Genomic DNA, 18,504 nt, shown 5'->3' with positions numbered 1-18,504 from the left:
TCTTGATTTCGGGGGGTATCTTAGTTTGGGTTTCCCCAGAAACAGACCCTGATAACAAAGACTTGAGTGCAAGTAATTTATTTGTGATGTGATTCCTGGAAGGGGTGTGGCTTTAGGACTGTCAACCAAAGACGTGAGAGACGGAACAGGCCAAAGGACTCAATGGAAGGTTCTCTCAGGGATTGGGTGCAGACAGGAAAAAGGCCCTATTCTCCGCTCACCTCTTCAGATCCACCCTTCTCCCTGCTCTGTTACCCACCTTTTGCTTCATTTGTATCATTTTTTTTTTAGATTCCACATATAAGCTGTATCATATGATATTTGTCTTTCTCTGTCTGACTTACTTCACTTAGTATGATAATCTCTAGATCCATCCATGTTGCTGCAAATGGCATTATTTCATTCTTTTTAATGGCTGAGTAATATTCCATTGTATATAAGCACCACATCTTCTTTATCCATTCCTCTGTCGATGGACATTGCTTCCATGTCTTGGCTATTGTAAACACCACTGCAATGAACATTGGGGTGCATGTATCCTTTTGAACCATGTTTGCAAAAAGCAGATTTTAGTTTGAGAACTTTCTAATCTGAATGGTCAGAAAGTGGAGTAGCCACCTTGCTTGGTGATCGTCAGATGATGATGAGGTAGGAGGGTTTAAGCATTTGGTTAGAGTGGCGGGTGGGTAAGTTAAGTTCCTTTGAGTGAATTTTCTAGTTCCTGAGAAGATCAGTGACAGAGAGAATAGAACCTTGGTTAAGGATCAGAAACTTTGTATGACTGTAGAAGTCCTTTTACCTTTCTGGGTTCTGATTACACAATTAGGGCTTTGGATTAGGTGATAGCAATGATAGCTAACTTATATTGAGCTCTTCTGTGTTTTAAGCAGAATATTGGTTCATTTAATGCTAACAACAGCTGTATGAGATGGGAACTATAATTACCTGTATTTCAGACATGAAGAAACCGAGGCATAAAGACATTAAGTATTTTTTTTTTTTAACATCTTTATTGAAGTATAATTGCCTTACAATGGTGTGTTAGCTTCTGCTTTATAACAAAGTGAATCAGTTATACATATACAATATGTTCCCATTTCTCTTCCCTCTTGCATCTCCCTCCCTCCCACCCTCCCCGTCCCACCCCTCTAGGTGGTCACAAAGCACTGAGCTGATCTCCCTGTGCTATGCGGCTGCTTCCCACTAGTTATCTATTTTATATTTGGTAGTGTATATATGTCCATGACACTCTCTTACCCTGTCACATCTCACCCCACCCCCTCCCCATATCCTCAAGTCCATTCTCTAGTAGGTCTGTGTCTTTATTCCCGTCTTGCCACTAGGTTCTTCATGGCCTTTTTTTTTTTCCCTTAGATTCCGTATATATGTGTTAGCATACTGTATTTGTTTTTCTCTTTCTGACTTACTTCACTCTGTATGACAGACTCTAACTCCATCCACCTCATTACAAATACCTCCATTTCATTTCTTTTTATGGCTGAGTAATATTCCATTGTATATATGTGCCACATCTTCTTTATCCATTCGTCTGTCGATGGACATTTAGGTTGCTTCCATGTCCTGGCTATTGTAAATAGAGCTGCAATGAACATTTTGGTACATGACTCTTTTTGACCTATGGTTTTCTCAGGGTATATGCCCAGTAGTGGGATTGCTGGGTCGTATGGTAGTTCTATTTGTAGTTTTTTAAGGAACCTCCATACTGTTCTCCATAGTGGCTGTATCAATTTACATTCCCACCAACAGTGCAAGAGTGTTCCCTTTCCTCCACACACTCTCCAGCATTTATTGTTTCTAGATTTTTTGATGATGGCCATTCTGACTGGTGTGAGATGATATCTCATTGTAGTTTTGATTTGCATTTCTCTAATGATTAATGATGTTGAACATTCTTTCATGTGTCTGTAGGCCATCTGTATATCTTCTTTGGAGAAATATCTATTTAGGTCTTCTGCCCATTTTTGGATTGGGTTGTTCGTTTTTTTGTTATTGAGCTGCATGAGCTGCTTGTAAATCTTGGAGATTAATCCTTTGTCAGTTGCTTCATTTGCAAATATTTTCTCCCATTCTGATGGTTGTCTTTTGGTCTTGTTTATGGTTTCCTTTGCTGTGCAAAAGCTTTGAAGTTTCATTAGGTCCCATTTGTTTATTTGTGTTCTTATTTCCATTTCTCTGGGAGCTGGGTCAAAAAGAATCTTGCTGTGATGTATGTCATAGAGTGTTCTGCCTATGTTTTCCTCTAAGAGTTTGATAGTGTCTGTCCTTACACTTAGGTCTTTAATCCATTTTGAGTTTATTTTTGTGCATGGTGTCAGGGAGTGTTCTAATTTCATACTTTTACATGTACCTGTCCAATTTTCCCAGCACCACTTATTGAAGAGGCTGTCTTTTCTCCACTGTATATGCTTGCCTCCTTTATCAAAAATAAGGTGACCATATGTGTGTGGGTTTATCTCTGGGCTTTCTATCCTGTTCCATTGATCTATATTTCTGTTTTTGTGCCAGTACCAAACTGTCTTGATTACTGAAGCTTTGTAATATAGTCTGAAGTCAGGGAGCCTGATTCCCCCAGCTCCATTTTTCGTTCTCAAGATTGCTTTGGCTATTCGGGGTCTTTTGTGTTTCCATACAAATTGTGAAATTTTTTGTTCTAGTTCTGTGAAAAATGCCAGTGGTAGTTTGATAGGGATTGCATTGAATCTGTAGATTGCTTTGGGTAGTAGAGTCATTTTCACAATGTTGATTCTTCCAATCCAGGAACATGGTATATCTCTCCATCTATTTGTATCATCTTTAATTTCTTTCATCAGTGTCTTATAATTTTCTGCATACAGGTCTTTTGTCTCCTTAGGTAGGTTTATTCCTAGATATTTTATTCTTTTTGTTGCAATGGTAAATGGGAGTGTTTTCTTAATTTCACTTTCAGATTTTTCGTCATTAGTGTATAGAAATGCAAGAGATTTCTGTGCATTAATTTTGTATCCTGCTACTTTACCAAATTCATTGATTAGCTCTAGGAGTTTTCTGGTAGCATCTTTAGGATTCTCTGTGTATAGTATCATGTCATCTGCAAATAGTGACAGCTTTACTTCTTCTTTTCCGATTTGCATTCCTTTTATTTCTTTGTCTTCTCTGATTGCTGTGGCTAACACTTCCAAAACTATGTTGAATAATAGTGGTGAGAGTGGGCAACCTTGTCTTGTTCCTGATCTTAGTGGAAATGGTTTCAGTTTTTCACCATTGAGGACAATGTTGGCTGTGGGTTTGTCATATATGGCCTTTATTATGTTGAGGAAAGTTCCCTCTATGCCTACTTTCTGCAGGGCTTTTATCATAAATGGGTGTTGAATTTTGTCGAAAGCTTTCTCTGCATCTATTGAGATGATCATATGGTTTTTCTCCTTCAGTTTGTTAATATGATGTATCACATTGATTGATTTGCGTATATTGAAGAATCCTTGCATTCCTGGGATAAACCCCACTTGATCATGGTGTATGATCCTTTTAATGTGCTGTTGGATTCTGTTTGCTAGTATTTTGTTGAGGATTTTTGCATCTATGTTCATCAGTGATATTGGCCTGTAGTTTTCTTTCTTTGTGACATCTTTGTCTGGTTTTGGTATCAGGGTGATGGTGGCCTCGTAGAATGAGTTTGGGAGTGTTCCTCCCTCTGCAATATTTTGGAAGAGTTTGAGAAGGATAGGTGTTAGCTCTTCTCTAAATGTTTGATAGAATTCACCTGTGAAGCCATCTGGTCCTGGGCTTTTGTTTGTTGGAAGGTTTTTAATCACAGTTTCAATTTCAGTGCTTGTGATTGGTCTGTTCATATTTTCTATTTCTTCCTGGTTCAGTCTCGGCAGTTTGTGCATTTCTAAGAATCTGTCCATTTCTTGCAGGTTGTCCATTTTATTGGCATAGAGTTGCTTGTAGTAATCTCTCATGATCTTTTGTATTTCTGCAGTGTCAGTGGTTACTTCTCCTTTTTCATTTCTAATTCTATTGATTTGAGTCTTTTCCCTTTTTCTCTTGATGAGTCTGGCTAATGGTTTATCAATTTTGTTTATCTTCTCAAAGAACCAGCTTTTAGTTTCATTGATTTTTGCTATTGTTTCCTTCATTTCTTTTTCATTTATTTCTGACCTGATCTTTATAATTTCTTTCCTTTTGCTGGCTTTGGGGTTTTTTTGTTCTTCTTTCTCTAATTGCTTTAGGTGCAAGGTTAGGTTGTTTATTCGAGATGTTTCCTGTTTCTTGAGGTAGGCTTGTATTGCTATAAACTTCCCTCTTAGCACTGCTTTTGCTGCGTCCCATAGGTTTTGGGTCGTCGTATCTCCATTGTCATTTGTTTCTAGGTATTTTTTGATTTCTCCTTTGATTTCTTCAGTGATCACTTCGTTATTAAGTAATGTATTGTGTAGCCTCCATGTGTTTGTATTTTTTACAGATCTTTTCCTGTAATTGATATCTAGTCTCATAGCGTTGTGGTCGGAAAAGATACTTGATACGATTTCAATTTTCTTAAATTTACCAAGGCTTGATTTGTGACCCAAGATATGATCTATCCTGGAGAATGTTCCATGAGCACTTGAGAAAAATGTGTATTCTGTTGTTTTTGGGTGGAATGTCCTATAAATATCAATTAAGTCCATCTTGTTTAATGTATCATTTAAAGCTTGTGTTTCCTTATTTATTTTCATTTTGGATGATCTGTCCATTGGTGAAAGTGGGGTGTTAAAGTCCCCTACTATGATTGTGTTGCTGTCGATTTCCCCTTTTATGGCTGTTAGTATTTGCCTTATGTATTGAGGTGCTCCTATGTTGGGTGCATAAATATTTACAATTGTTATACCTTCCTCTTGGATCGATCCCTTGATCATTATATAGTGTCCTTCTTTGTCTCTTGTAATAGTCTTTATTTTAAAGTCTATTTTGTCTGATATGAGAATTGCTACTCCAGCTTTCTTTTGATTTCCATTTGCATGGAATATCTTTTTCCATTCCCTCACTTTCAGTCTATATGTGTCTCTAGGTCTGAAGTGGGTCTCTTGTAGACAGCATATATATGGGTCTTGTTTTTGTATCCATTCAGCCAGCCTGTGTCTTTTGGTGGGAGCATTTAGTCCATTTACATTCAAGGTAATTATCGATATGTATGTTCCTATTCCCATTTTCTTAAATGTTTTGGGTTTGTTATTGTAGGTGTTTTCCTTCTCTTGTTTTTCTTGCCTGGAGAAGTTCCTTTAGCATTTGTTGTAAAGCTGGTTTGGTGGTGCTGAACTCTCTCAGCTTTTGCTTGTCTGTAAAGGTTTTAATTTCTCCATCGAATCTGAATGAGATCCTTGCTGGGTAGTGTAATCTTGGTTGTAGGTTTTTCTCCTTCATCTCTTTAAGTATATCCTGCCACTCCCTTCTGGCTTGCAGAGTTTCTGCTGAAAGATCAGATGTTAACCTTATGGGGATTCCCTTGTGTGTTATTTGTTTTTTTTCCCTTGCTGCCTTTAATATGTTTTCCTTATATTTAATTTTTGACAGTTTGATTAATATGTGTCTTGGTGTGTTTCTCCTTGGGTTTATCCTGTATGGGACTCTCTGTGCCTCCAGGAATTGATTAACTATTTCCTTTCCCATATTAGGGAAGTTTTCAACTATAATCACTTCAAATATTTTCTCAGTCCCTTTCTTTTTCTCTTCTTCTTCTGGGACCCCTATAATTCGAATGTTGGTGCGTTTAATGTTGTCCCAGAGGTCTCTGAGACTGTCCTCAGTTCTTTTCATTCTTTTTTCTTTATCCTGCTCTGTAGTAGTTATTTCCACCATTTTATCTTCCAGGTCACTTATCCTTTCTTCTGCCTCAGTTATTCTGCTATTGATCCCATCTAGAGTATTTTTAATTTCATTTATTGTGTTTTTCATCATTGCTTGGTTCCTCTTTAGTTCTTCTACGTCCTTGTTAAATGTTTCTTGCATTTTGTCTATTCTATTTCCAAGATTTTGGATCATCCTTACTATCATTATTCTGAATTCTTTTTCAGGTAGACTACCTATTTCCTCTTCATTTGTTAAGTCTGGTGTGTTCTGACCCTGCTCCTTCATCTGCTGTGTGTTTTTCTGTCGTCTCATTTTGCTTATCTTACTGTGTTTGGGGTCTCCTTTTCACAGGCTGCAGGTTTGTAGTTCCCGTTGTTTTTGGTATCTGTCCCCAGTGGCTAAGGTTGGTTCAGTGGGTTGTGTAGGCTTCCTGGTGGAGGGAACTAGTGCCTGAGCTCTGGTGGATGAGGTTGGATCTTGTCTTTCTGGTGGGCACGTCCACGTCTGGCGGTGTATTTTGGGGTGTCTGTGGCCTTATTATGATTTTAGGCAGCCTCTCTGCTAATGGATGGGGCTGTGTTCCTGTCTTGCTAGTTGTTTGGCATAGGGTGTCCAGCACTGTAGCTTGCTGGTCGTTGAGTGAAGCTGGGTCTTGATGTTGAGATGGAGATCTCTGAGAGATTTTTGCCGTTTGGTATTACGTGGAGCTGGGAGGTCTCTTGTGGACCAGTGTCCTGAAGTTGGCTCTCCCACCTCAGAGGCACGGCCCTGATGCCTGGCTGGAGCACCAAGAGCCTTTCGTCCACACGGCTCAGAGTAAAAGGGAGAAAAAATAGAAAGAAAGAAAGAAAGAGGCTATAATATAGTGAAGTAAAATAAAGCTATTGTAAAGCAAAGCTATACAGACAGAATCTCACCCAGAAGCATATACATATACACTCACAAATAAAAGGAAAAGGGGAAAAATTAATATATCCTGCTCCCAAAGTCCACCTCCTGAATTTGGGATGATTCGTTGTCTATTCAGGTATTCAACAGATGCAGGCACATCAAGTTGTTTGTGGAGTTTTAATCCGCTGCTTCTGAGGCTGCTGGGAGAGATTTCCCCTTATCTTCCCTGTTCGCACAGCTCCTGGGGTTCAGCTTTGGATTTGGACCCGCCTCTGCGTGTAGGTCGCCTGAGGGCGTCTATTCCCCGCCGAGACAGGACGGGGTTAAAGGCGCAGCTGCTTCGGGGGCTCTGGCTCACTCAGGCCGCGGGGAGGGAGGTGTACAGAGGAGGCGGGGTGAGCCTGCGGCGGCCGAGGCCGGCGTGGCGTTGCACCAGCCTGAGGCGGGCAGTGCGTTCTCCCGGGGAACTTGTCCCCGGATCACGGGACCCTGGCAGTGGCGGGCTGCACAGGCTCCCGGGAGGGGCGGTGTGGAGAGTGACCTGTGCTCACACACAGGCTTTTTGGAGGCGGCAGCAGCAGCCCCAGCGTCTCACGCCCGTCTCTGGGGTCCGTGCTGATCGCCGCAGCTCGCGCCTTTCTCTGGAGTTCGTTTAGGCGGTGCTCTGAATCCCCTCTCCTTGCGCGCAGCGAAACAAAGAGGCAAGAAAAAGTCTCTTGCCTCTTCGGCAGCTGCAGACTTTTTCCCGGTCTCCCTCCCTGCCAGCTGTGGTGCGCTAACCCCCTCAGGCTGTGTTCACGCCGCCAGCCCCAGTCCCCTCCCTGCGATCTGACCGAAGCCCGAGCCTCAGCTCCCAGCCCCGCCCGCCCCGGCGGGCGAGCAGACAAGCCTCTCGGGCTGGTGAGTGCTGCTCGGCGCCGAGCCTCTGTGCGGGAGTCTCTCCGTTTTTTCCTCTGCGCCCCTGTTGCTGTGGGGTCTGCGCTGATCGCCGCGACTCGCGCCCTTCTCTGGAGTTCGTTTAGGCGGAGCTCTGAACCCCCTCTCCTTGCGCGCCGCGAAACAAAGAGGCAAGAAAAAGTCTCTTGCCTCTTCGGCAGCTGCAGACTTTTTCCCGGTCTCCCTCCCAGCCAGCTGTTGTGCGCTAATCCCTTCAGGCTGTGTTCACACCGCCAGCCTCAGTCCTCTCCCTGCGATCCGACCGAAGCCGAGCCTCAGCTCCCAGCCCCGCCTGCCCCGGCGGGTGAGCAGACAAGCCTCTCGGGCTGGAGAGTGCTGGTCGGCACCGCTCCTCCGTGCGGGAACCTCTCCGCTTTGCCCTCCGCACCCCTGTGGCTGCGCTCTCCTCCGTGGCTCCGAAGCTTCCCCCCTCTGCCACCCGCAGTCTCTGCCTGCGAAGGGGCTTCCTAGTGCGTGGAAATCTTTCCTCCTTCACAGCTCCCTCCCACTGGTGCAGGTGCCGTCCCTATTCTTTTGTCTCTGTTATTTCTTTTTTCTTTTGCCCTACCCAAGTACGGGGGGAGTTTCTTGCCTTTTTGGAGGTCGGACGTTTTCTGCCAGCGTTCAGTGGGTGTTTTGTAGGAGCAGTTCCACGTGTAGATGTATTTCTACTGTATCTGTGGGAAGGAAGGTGATCTCCGCGTCTTACTCTTCCGCCATCTTCTCTCCCCCGACATTAAGTATTTTGCCTATGGTCGGCACATAGCTACTAAGTGGTAGAGCTGGGATTTGAACCTAGGCAGTCAGTTCCAGAGCTGGCATGCTTAACCACTAAACCATACAACTTTTCAGCGATAAGTCTTAGTGTTCCAGCTCTAATCATACTGTGATTTTGGGGTTAAATGAAATAATATTTGTGAACTTTGCATTATTCTATACAAATGACACAACTTCACATCTTGTATTTTTTTCAAAATGAGATTATTACATAAATCAGGCAAAGCCTCATAGACTGTGAGCTCTGATAGGGCAGGCACTGAACCTGTCTTATTTACTCTCGTCTCCCTGTGCCTGGGACACTGTAGGTGCACAGCACGATTTGTTTATGGATTGAGGGCAGGGCCATGGCAGAGAGGCACATTTTTGCTCAAAAGGTGGCCAGCTGGGCGAGTCCTAGCCCCAAGTCCAGGGCAGGCTGAAGGAAGCCGAGGCTGCCTAGTGACGGGACTTCCAGTGGGCTCTGAGTCCAGCGGGAGGCTGGGCTGGATGTGAAGGGTTGGGCTGCTTTTGAGAAGAGGCCCTGTCTAAATCAGGGGTCTGATCCCCTCTCAGCCAGGGTAGGCGACATTGCCCTACTAGTGCCCTACTGCCTCTCTCCTCTGTGCCTCCCCACAAGTGCTGGGCATTGTTGAGGTCACACAGACTTGGGCTTGCAGAGAGAGTGCAATGCTTCCCTTGGGACCTGGGCTGGATTCTAATGCACCTAGAGACCTTGAGGACTGCCTGCCCAGCCCTGCCTGGCACTGAGGCTGCTCTTCCTTGGCTTAGGGCTGACATTTTTTTTTTTGTCATGGATAGAGAAACTTTATTCAATATTTTATAACAACCACAATAACAGCAATCAGTAATAATAACAGTAACAACCACAATAATGACGACTAACAACATTGATGATGCTCGATATGATGATGATAATCATAATAATATATTATAATTTGATATTATAATATCAATACTTATAGGCAGATAGGCCAATCGCACATTCCTCTGTGAGTGAATGACCAAGTGCCCTTATTGAGACTCATGGGTTGGTTTGGCGTCCGAATCATAGTTTTTCACCTTGAATTGGGTTCTGTGAAGACAAAGGCCAAGCAGCAGAAGGAAAAAAGCAGGAGGAAAGGAAAGGCACTGTAAGTTGAGTGTTGAGCAAGGCGGGGACTCCTGGGACGACATAGGAGGTGAAGCCTGGCAGGGAGAGGAGACCAGGTCAAACAAAGCCTGCCTGCTTGCACCTCCCCATCCTCTGCCCTGAGCTTGGACATCTGGCTCTCCAAGCCAGGTGGTGCTGGCCTCCCTGGAAGAAGGTGGGACAACCCCCCGCCCCTCCCAGGTTGACTTTATGCCTCCCAGGTTGGAAGGCATAAAGTAGCCTTCCAGCCGCTCTTGGTTTGCAGCTCTGTGCAAAGACCATTGGCTGCTGACAGCACCGCCTACAGCAATCATTACCTGCATCTCTGCTGGTGATGCACAGAAATGTCTTCCCACCAGATCTAAAATGAGAACCAGTTAACCTTGCAGTGCCTGGAATGCCTGTCTTCTATCACCACCCACCCAACATACAAGCTCTTTGGTTGTCTCCCACGCTGTCTTGCCTGCTGCTCAGTGGTGCCATCTGGCGGACATGTACCCCTTCCCAGCCCTCTGCGTTTGGAATGCTCTATTCCCCAGTAAATCAGCTACTCGACACCTGTCTTTTGCTGTGCTTTATTATTATCAAATATGCACGCAGATAGTTAAATCTGCACGCAGATAGTTAACGTTCTGCAAGAACGTTATGAAAATACTAGCCCCATTCCCCACTTTTGATTTTTCCCCACACCAAAGGCTGTCATCCTGGGATCTCTCTTCACTTCTTGGTTTATTCTCTTGTGTTGGTGGAGCACATCCTCCAGTGCTGAGAAAGGGGGCTGGGAAGTAAACTATTTGAAAATGTTTTAATTTTATGCTGATGCAAACTTCTGTCATTCAGGTGTTGAATTTCCTAGACTGGTGCTCCAATTTTCTTTTTATTTCTCTAGTTTTTTTTCAGTCTTTTTTTTGCTCTAATATCTGGGAGATTTCCTTAGGTTTATCCACCAATTCTCTATATCAGGCTGGATGGCGAGGGCGCCAAGGTAACCAGGGGAATGATGGGAGGCAGAGAGGGAGGGAGACAGCTCCCATTGCCTTAGGTGAAGGCTCAGCTCTGGGTGGAGGTAAACTGTTTAGCCTCCTCACTTCTTTTTTAAAAATTTAATTAATTAATTAATTTTTTGGCTGCGCCTCGCGGCATGTGGATCTTAGTTCCCTGATCAGGCGTTGAACCTGTGCCCCCTGCAGTGGAAGCGTGGAGTCTTAACCACTGGACCACCAGGGAAATCCCTAGCCTCCTCACTTCTGTCCCTGCCTTTTTGGTAGAACCCAGGGAAGCTGTCTGCTTTGGACTGTAATTGTGTAGTGTTTGTGCTGGGCAGGTCCTAGGCTGTTCTTTTCCACGGCATGGGGAAATCCTCTTATATTTGGGCTAATTCTCCTGCAGATGTTGTAAAGTTTTCCTTCCTCTTATCAGACCCCAGCATCTGACAGCTGGAGCCGTGACTTTCTCTGCGTCTCCTAATCAAATCGGCACTGATGGTTGATCTTGTCTTTTCTGGGTGAGCTGGTTGAAGAGATCAGTGTGGCATCAACAGCTTTTTCCACACTCTGTGTCCAAGAAGAGCTTCTTATTTTCTGGGCTCATGGCCCGGGGCAGACCCAGACACTGCCTTCAGGGCATCCTTAAAGTTCTCCCATAGCTGGTCCCTCCCAGCACAGCCTCTGGACAATCCTGAGGAAGTCTACCCTCCCCCATCTTCTTTCCTGGACATCATGGCACTGTGTCCTGTGGTTTCCTTGCTCCCTGGGGACTGTGCTGTGTATGGGAGTAACAGGGATAAGATCATTCGCTGAGCATCTAAGCAGTTTCAGAAAGCACTTTTGTTTCTCTGCATTTTTCATTTTTTTGGTCATTTGTAAAAAATATAGAAATAATTTTAAAGAGAATGGATAAGCCATTTATTTAATTATAATTCTGACACAATTATCTCCATTTCTGAAGAATTCTGTCCAGTTTTCTCCCAAAACGTACAGTATTCCACACTGTTGCAGTCAAAGTGAATGTACATTTTTGAATATTCTGCTTTCTTCAATTCGCATTGTATTGCATTTCTAACTAGATTTGGAGTTAGGACTCCCAAGCTCTGAGGCAGGAGCAAGCGGGAGATGTTGGCAGTCCCTCAATGTGGGGAGCCTAGGTGTGGGAGGCTATGGAGGCAGGAGAGTTACTTCAGAAGGAGGAGCCAGGCAGGAAGGCCTGTCCTCCTGTCTCCTATAAATTAGAGTGAAGTCTGTTTGATGATCCCAGAACTGTGGCCCGGCATTCACCGTAGGCTCTAGTCAGGTATCCTGGGACTGGAGGGCTTCTGGGCTGATTTCCCAGTCCTGGTTCCAGCGGTAGGTGGTGATAAGCATCAAGTATGTGGCAAAGAATGTTAAGAAAAGCTTTTGTTGGGAGGCTTGGCTTAATTTCAAAAATTCTGTCTAGAATTCTCTAGAAATTTGGGGTCACTCTGGTGTTAGTGACAGGCTGGATTTCAGGTGCACTCAGAGTTGGCTCTAGGGCCAGGTTTGGCTGAAGCCTAAGCATCCCTTTCCTGGGCTGGAGATATCCTACCCTGTACTGGCCTCTCATTCATTGGCCTGATACCTTTCATTTACTGTGGATGACTTAATTAGACCTGAGATTCCGGAGACCTGCAGGCCCATGATGCTTCCCACTTTGTCCTAAGGCCCTGGGCTCAGGAGAGCTCTCTGGGTTTTTGTCACAAACATGATTTTGGTGTAGATAAGAGGGTACAAGGGATAGAGACTGCCAGAAGCCATGGGACTGAGGATCACCTTTAGGGCCACTTCTGATGAATCGATATTGGCTTATCTGTGACCTGGCCTGGTTTGGGTAGGTGTGGGGATGGTGGAAGAGATGGAAGGAAAGGAGAAGGTGGACGAAAAGTTAGAAAAGGAGAAGGAGAAAGAGAGAGGGCACTCATTTCCATAAAGCATGGCTCTTTTAGTTACTGCAGCTTTCACTGGAGTTACATGGAGTGAGTAAAGTTAAAAGCCACGTTGCTGTGAGTCCGAATTTTTAGGAAGAAAATGCTTTCACCAAGGGAGGTGGTAAAGGCTCCATGAACTGGCAGTTGTGACCATCACCTGGCCATTTTGGGCTCCTCATATCAGTGGACCAGCAGGCAAAGAAAGGAGGTACTATACTGGCTGGAGTAATTGACCGTGATGCCTATGAGAAGCTAGGGTTGTTGCTGTACAAAGGGCGAAGGGAAGAGCATGACTTGAACCCAGGGGATTCGCTGGGGACATCCCTTGTACTTTAGTGCTCAGTGATCATTACAAATGGGCAACAGCAACTAGTCAAACCTGTCAAATATAAGGCAACTAAAGACTCAGCCCCCTCAGGGTTAGAGATCTGGGTAACCCCAGCAGACATATAACCCAGGCCAACTCAAGTGTTGGCCAAAGGGGAGGGAAATCTAGAATGGGTGGTAGAGGGGTGAGATGAGAAATATCAATTAAGACCCGGGAACAGCTGTAGCACAGGACCCTGTAGCTTGATTTGCCAACCATCTTTAGGTCTTTTTAGGAGACTGTGATTGGCTATTAAACTGAAGGTTTGAACTGGTACCTTCCCTCTCAGGAAAGAAGGGTGGGCATCTTGTTCTCAGGCAAGATCCAGATACTGTAAGAAGGTGCAAGTGGATTTGGGTGGCATAGGGAAGGCTTCGTCAGGACCATTTTATCCACTACCTCTGATCAGCTCAATCAGCTATACTTCCCAGCTCACACCATTCCCATGGGTATAAATCCCTGGCCACCACTACCTTTGCTAAAGACAAAAGAACGTCCATGCAAGGCACTAATTGACAAGGAGAGACCACCATGCCTGTGCACTGACCCAAGGGCTCCCATGAAGGCTTAGCTTCTTTAGCCACATCCTGGATATGGGCTGAGTGATGCGATCTGGAAGTGCAAGGGTATTTACCCCCCACAGAGCAAACCTTGACCAACGGGAGAATGAATGGGTGTATGTGCTTATGCACAGGTAGGTCCATGTATGGTACTGAGTCAGCAATAGTTAGAATACCAGGGATTTGGAGCCAGCATATAAAGGAAATAAAGATAGTTATTAATCCTAGCCTCTAGAATAACCACCATAATTATTTTGATGTTAATTTCTTCTAGTTGTCTTTCTATGCATACATACAATATATAATTACAAAAATTGAGATTCTACTACAGGGAGATATTTATGTTGCTTTTAAAAAGCATTCTATTACATTGCATTTTCCTACATGATTCAATGTTTTGAAATAAATTTTTAATAACTTCAAAATATTCAATCATATGAATTTATTATTTAAACTTTGTTCCATGGCTGGGAATCTAGTTTTTCTACTACTGAAAATGCTGAGATTAAAATTTTTATTCATAAACTTTTGTGTATATCTCTGATTCTTTATTAAAGATGAATTTCTGGGAAGAGTTCACTTAATTGAAGGGAATCACCATGCCCTCAGAAGCGAGGAGTGGTATCAGCCACAGGCTCCTGCTGTGTCTGTCCCTGTCCCGCCCTTTTTCTCTCCTCCAGCCAGTCCCTCAACTGGCAAGAGTTGGAGGCCAAGCAGGCTCTAGGCCTTCATCTTCCTGCTGGTTACGGAGCAGCCGTTTGTGGCTGTTTCGTGCAGAACTCGTGATGCTGTCCCTCCTCTTATCTGTTCCATGTTTTTGTTTTGCAGAAATGAGTGACAGATGATCTTCTCTGCCTCTCAGATCAAAGCTCCACAGATGGTAGATCTTTTCCTATCGAGGGGGACTGTGAGGAGGGCCCAACGCGGTGCCAAATGCATCTAAACTGGGGGTTCTCAGCTGAGGGTAATTCCTGCCCAGCTCCCTCACCCCTCCCCAACCACAGCCCCAGGGGACATACAGCAAAGCCTGGAGATGGTTTTGATTCATAAGTTGGTTGAGACGAGACTGTTGCTACTGACATCTAGTGGAGAGGTCAGGGATGCTCTAAACATCCTACAATTCGAAATGTTCTTAGTGATTCTGAATATCCTTAAAGATAAATCAGAGTTGGTGTTGAGTTGACGATGAAGGCAAGGAAGGATCTGGTGTAATTTCTTCTTTATGTTGGAAATACGGGTCCTGCCTCTCCAGGGAATCCCTTTCTCTTCTTTCTTTCCTATTTTTCTTCACCGTTTCCTCTCCGTCTCTGTCTCTCTCACAGACACATCACACACCCACCCCTTTCAAGGCTTATGGAATGCCTGACGCTGGGAGGAGAGAGCAGCAGAGAGAGGAGACACACGCTCAGGTCTGGAAGCGGGCATTTATTGGGAATTATTGGGAATTCTGTGATCTGGAGGAGCCTTCCTGAGGCTTAGGGATGTGGTGGGACTTGAGCAGGAACCAGAGGCAGATCCAGAGTGAGTGGCACAGAGAACCTGCTTGGATCCGGTTCCAGATTTCCCTTCAGGCTGACCCAGGTTCCAGGTTAATTCTCTTTCAGGACCTTATTGATCCAGGGCCGGTAATGGGAGATCCGGGTGAAGATGACAGGGGGCTTTGCATCCGACTGTCCATAGGAGACAATGCCCTGGGCTACCCCAGCGCAAAGAAGAGGGCCCCCTGAGTCTCCCTGTGGGACAGAGAGGGAAAGGGAGAGAGAGGGGAAAGGTGAGCCAGGGAACCACCCACTCCTCCCCATGGTCCCAACTCTGAATTGGTCAGACCTATTGGGTTAGCCAAAAAGTTCGTTCAGATTTTTCCATAGCATCTTATGGAAAAACCCGAACGAACTTTTTGGCCAACCCAATAGCATCAGTGGCGGGAACCCTGGTTCCTCATGAGGTTCTATGTCTCTGTCTGATGCTGCTTCTTGCTTTCCTTCCTGGCGCCCCATGACCCTGTGTAGCAGCCTGGGAGGGATAGTCAGAGACTGCATGGGGCCGCGGCAGGATGATCAGCACAGGGACGTTTCTAGCTCCTCAGTCCTGTGATCTCAAACTTTGTCACCGGCTGACACTCTTCTGACTCCATCTCCTTCCAGGAGATGTCCGGACCCTGAACAGTGATTGTGGAGAAGACCCTAGTCTGAGGATCACCTTAAATGCAGATTTTGTCTTCTGGGGTTTGCCCACGCACAGTGGGAGATTGTGGTCAAAAGTAGTGAAGTGTCTGCAGGCCTGGGGCTCCATGAGTCTCAGCTTCACCTCTTGCAGAGTGTTGGAGCCCGGCTCCTGAACATTTGTTCTTCCCCAGCCAGCCACCCGGCACATTCTCCCGGGTGGGATGAAGTTGAATTGGGGTGGAAGGGGGAGTGTCCCCACGGCCAGGGTCAGGTTGGCTTTCCCCTTCAGCTGTGAAGGAAACGAGGGCTGTCAGAGCTAGAAATGGGCTTGGGGGCAACTGGAGGCAATCAGGGAGGGACAGGGCAGGTTGCTTCACATTACAGCCACTTCCAAGGGGGGAGTTGAGGGGCGCTGTCCAGGGGCAGGTTGGGGAAATGTCAGGGCAATGGGACCTGAAGGAGAAGCCCTGGAGAACAGGAAGTGGAGAAGGGGAAGAAGAATTTCCACCTTCAGTAACATGATGTCATGGTGAACAATAGAGTCATTGTATTTTGGGTGAGGGAACTGTTTTACGACTTCAAGCTTCTGCCATGTGTCTTCTTTCTTTTTTATGTTATGGGCTCCAAGGGTGACCATTATAGACCTTTGTGAGGGAGAAGAAGGACAAGGTAAAACAGTGACAGTGTGATTTTCTCCTGAGATATGCCCATTCTGAGAAAAGGGGACAGAGTCTCTCCCAGGGTCAATGGTTTCTTCCCAGACCCCCTTATCTGGGCCACTTGTGGTATTGGAGGGGCTCAGGTTTTACTCAGGGAAGAGCTTTCCCAGGGAACAGAGACAATTTCCAAGACCCTTGGGACTTGCTGGGGACTGAGCGGGCCATGGAGGACCCAGGGGACAGGATTGGCATTTCCTAATCAGGGCCAGCCCTTTGGAGCCAGAGGTGTCAGAGGGAAGGGGGAAGTGCTGGTGTCTCAGGTGGGTGCTGTTCTCTGTCTCCCATGGAAAGGATGGGTTCAGGCCCCTGGGAACTGAAGGCCAGTGTTCCTGAAAAGCACGTAGAGGAAGTGGCCCAGAGAACTGGGTGGGACCCTGAAGAGTGAGTCCATATCTCATGTGCTGGGGTCGGGGAGAGGGAGCTACTTTTAGAAGAGGGGTGCTGGGATGGGGTCGCCTTTCCTTTGAGGGGAGCTGAGCTCACAGTGACTGAGTGTCAGGGGAGCTATTCAATTATGAGACCGATTTCCTTAAGCCCAAGTCTTTCCTCTCCTTGAAGAGACCCAGACCCAGGAGCTCCCCCTCAGGCCCTCCAGGGGGTGTCCCTGGTTGCCCCTCTGGCTGTTTACCTCCCATTTGGAGATAAACAGGACCCTGTTGTCTCACTTTCCTGCACAGTGAGCAGCCGTCAGGACAAAGTCCCTTCTTATCAGGAAACCACCACAAGCCACCAGCGTATCCTGGGGAGTGACAATTTCCAGGTGGGCCATGTAGGGGCGGGAGTGTGGCTTGCTCTCTGTGCCCCCGATGATGTCGCCTGGAACAGAGAACCCCAGGGCTTGAACACAGAGAATGCACAAGCTGGGTTAAAGTTGGGAGAGGCTTCTTTCGAATGCATCCTCCTCCTGTGATCTGCCCATCCTCCCTCTCTGGTGGCTCTGGTACCTGCTCTTCTTCCTCCAGGCACGGCAGCCAGCTCGGCCTCAGATGCCATGCCATCGTGTTTCACCTCGGATTTCCCCCACTCCCATTCTGCACCTGCTCGACTCTCCTCTGTCACCGTGCAGGACAAGCTCTCCAGGTTCCTGTCTCAACCGTCTTCATAGCCGGTGAGTGCTCACAGATCGGCCAAATTACAAGGCCAGAAGGTGAAGGCAACACAGGACTTTAAGCACAGTGTCACACGTTATATAAAGAGATGACACCCCCTTCATCCTGCCTGCTCTGGGCTTTCCCCCCATCAAAGTGGGGTTCCTTGTTCCTGGGAACTACCACAGGCTGCAGAGAATGGGTGGCCACAACCCCAGTGGAAACTTCACTCTGGGCTCTTGGGGAGAGATCTGGGGTTCTGTTTAAGAGTCAGCTACTTTCAGACTAAAATCTTATTTAGCCTTGATGCTGCAGCTTCCAGATGGAATGACCCCAACACTCACCAGCTTCACCTCTGGAGCAGAGGAGGAAGAGCAGCAGGGAGAGAAGAAGATGATGCATCTTCTCAGAGAGGCCGTCCAGGACAGGTGCCTCTTCTATTTTCCAGTCTTGGGTTTATAACTCCCAGCAAGTGAAGGCAGGGCAGGGCTGGTAACCACAGGAACTGCATGGTCACCTTTTCTTCTCTCATTCTGAGCTGGTTATCTTTCTAATCAGAGGTTCCCCCAGAGATGCCCTCTGTTTTGCTGGAGACAAGGTTGAGTCCTGAACTCCTGAGTCTTGGCTTCAGGGATGAGCTCTCAAGCCTGGTGCCTCATCTGTGGTGGGAGATGGAGGGATCCTGTCTTTCCCAGGTAGGGAAGCTCATTAAAGCCCCATCAGAGACATGGGTGGGGGAAAGTCTTTACACTGCACATTCAGAAAGCACATGCACTTTTACGGCCATGACCCACAGTAGGAAATACATTTTGCAAAACGACCCAATGCATATACTATATTTATGTGTGTGTACATGAACATAAACTTACACACATGTGAATGAATCAAGAGTTTCAGGAAAAAGCTATTCGGGGTCTTTTGTGTTTCTGTACAAATTGTAAAATTTTTTGTTCTAATTCTGTGAAAAATGCCATTGGTAGTTTGATAGGGATTGCGTTGAATCTGTAGATTGCTTTGGGTCTACATAGTCATTTCCACAATACTGATTCTTCCAAATCAAGAACATGGTATATCTCTCTATCTGTTTGTGTCATCTTTG

The 18,504-nt window shown here is 45.9% G+C and overlaps 2 protein-coding genes across 11 annotated transcripts in view; one reads left to right on the top strand and one right to left on the bottom strand.

The window, feature by feature from the left end:
- The window catches only part of LOC309655134 (cathepsin G-like), a 37,063-nt gene that overhangs the window by 4,285 nt on the left and 14,274 nt on the right, over positions 1-18,504 (top strand). For 2 of the 10 annotated variants that reach the window (XM_082450014.1, XM_082450012.1), the window contains exons 1-3: positions 17,122-17,425; positions 17,721-17,833; positions 17,964-18,100. The exons of 1 other annotated variant lie outside the window; for it this stretch is intronic. The gene's annotated coding sequence lies outside the window, so the exon portion shown is untranslated. Of the gene's footprint in view, positions 1-14,261; positions 14,314-14,752; positions 14,843-16,226; positions 16,268-16,987; positions 17,078-17,121; positions 17,426-17,720; positions 17,834-17,963; positions 18,101-18,504 lie in introns of those variants that run through there. 7 more of the 10 variants (XM_082450016.1, XM_082450015.1, XM_082450018.1 and 4 more) reach the window with 6 other exon arrangements.
- Positions 14,836-17,813, bottom strand: CMA1 (chymase 1). The gene is made up of 5 exons (XM_082450052.1): positions 17,750-17,813; positions 16,983-17,133; positions 16,107-16,242; positions 15,633-15,887; positions 14,836-15,166 (listed from the first exon to the last, which is right to left on the bottom strand). The coding sequence occupies exons 1-5, from the start codon at positions 17,805-17,807 to the stop codon at positions 15,023-15,025; spliced, it is 744 nt and encodes a 247-aa protein (XP_082306178.1). The 5' UTR covers positions 17,808-17,813; the 3' UTR covers positions 14,836-15,022.

This window comes from Balaenoptera physalus (assembly GCF_965194825.1).
Source record: "Balaenoptera physalus genome assembly, chromosome: 2".
NCBI classification, from domain to species: domain Eukaryota; kingdom Metazoa; phylum Chordata; class Mammalia; order Artiodactyla; family Balaenopteridae; genus Balaenoptera; species Balaenoptera physalus.
The sequence above is the reverse complement of the archived record's forward strand: the minus strand, read 5'-3'. Positions and strand labels throughout refer to the sequence as shown.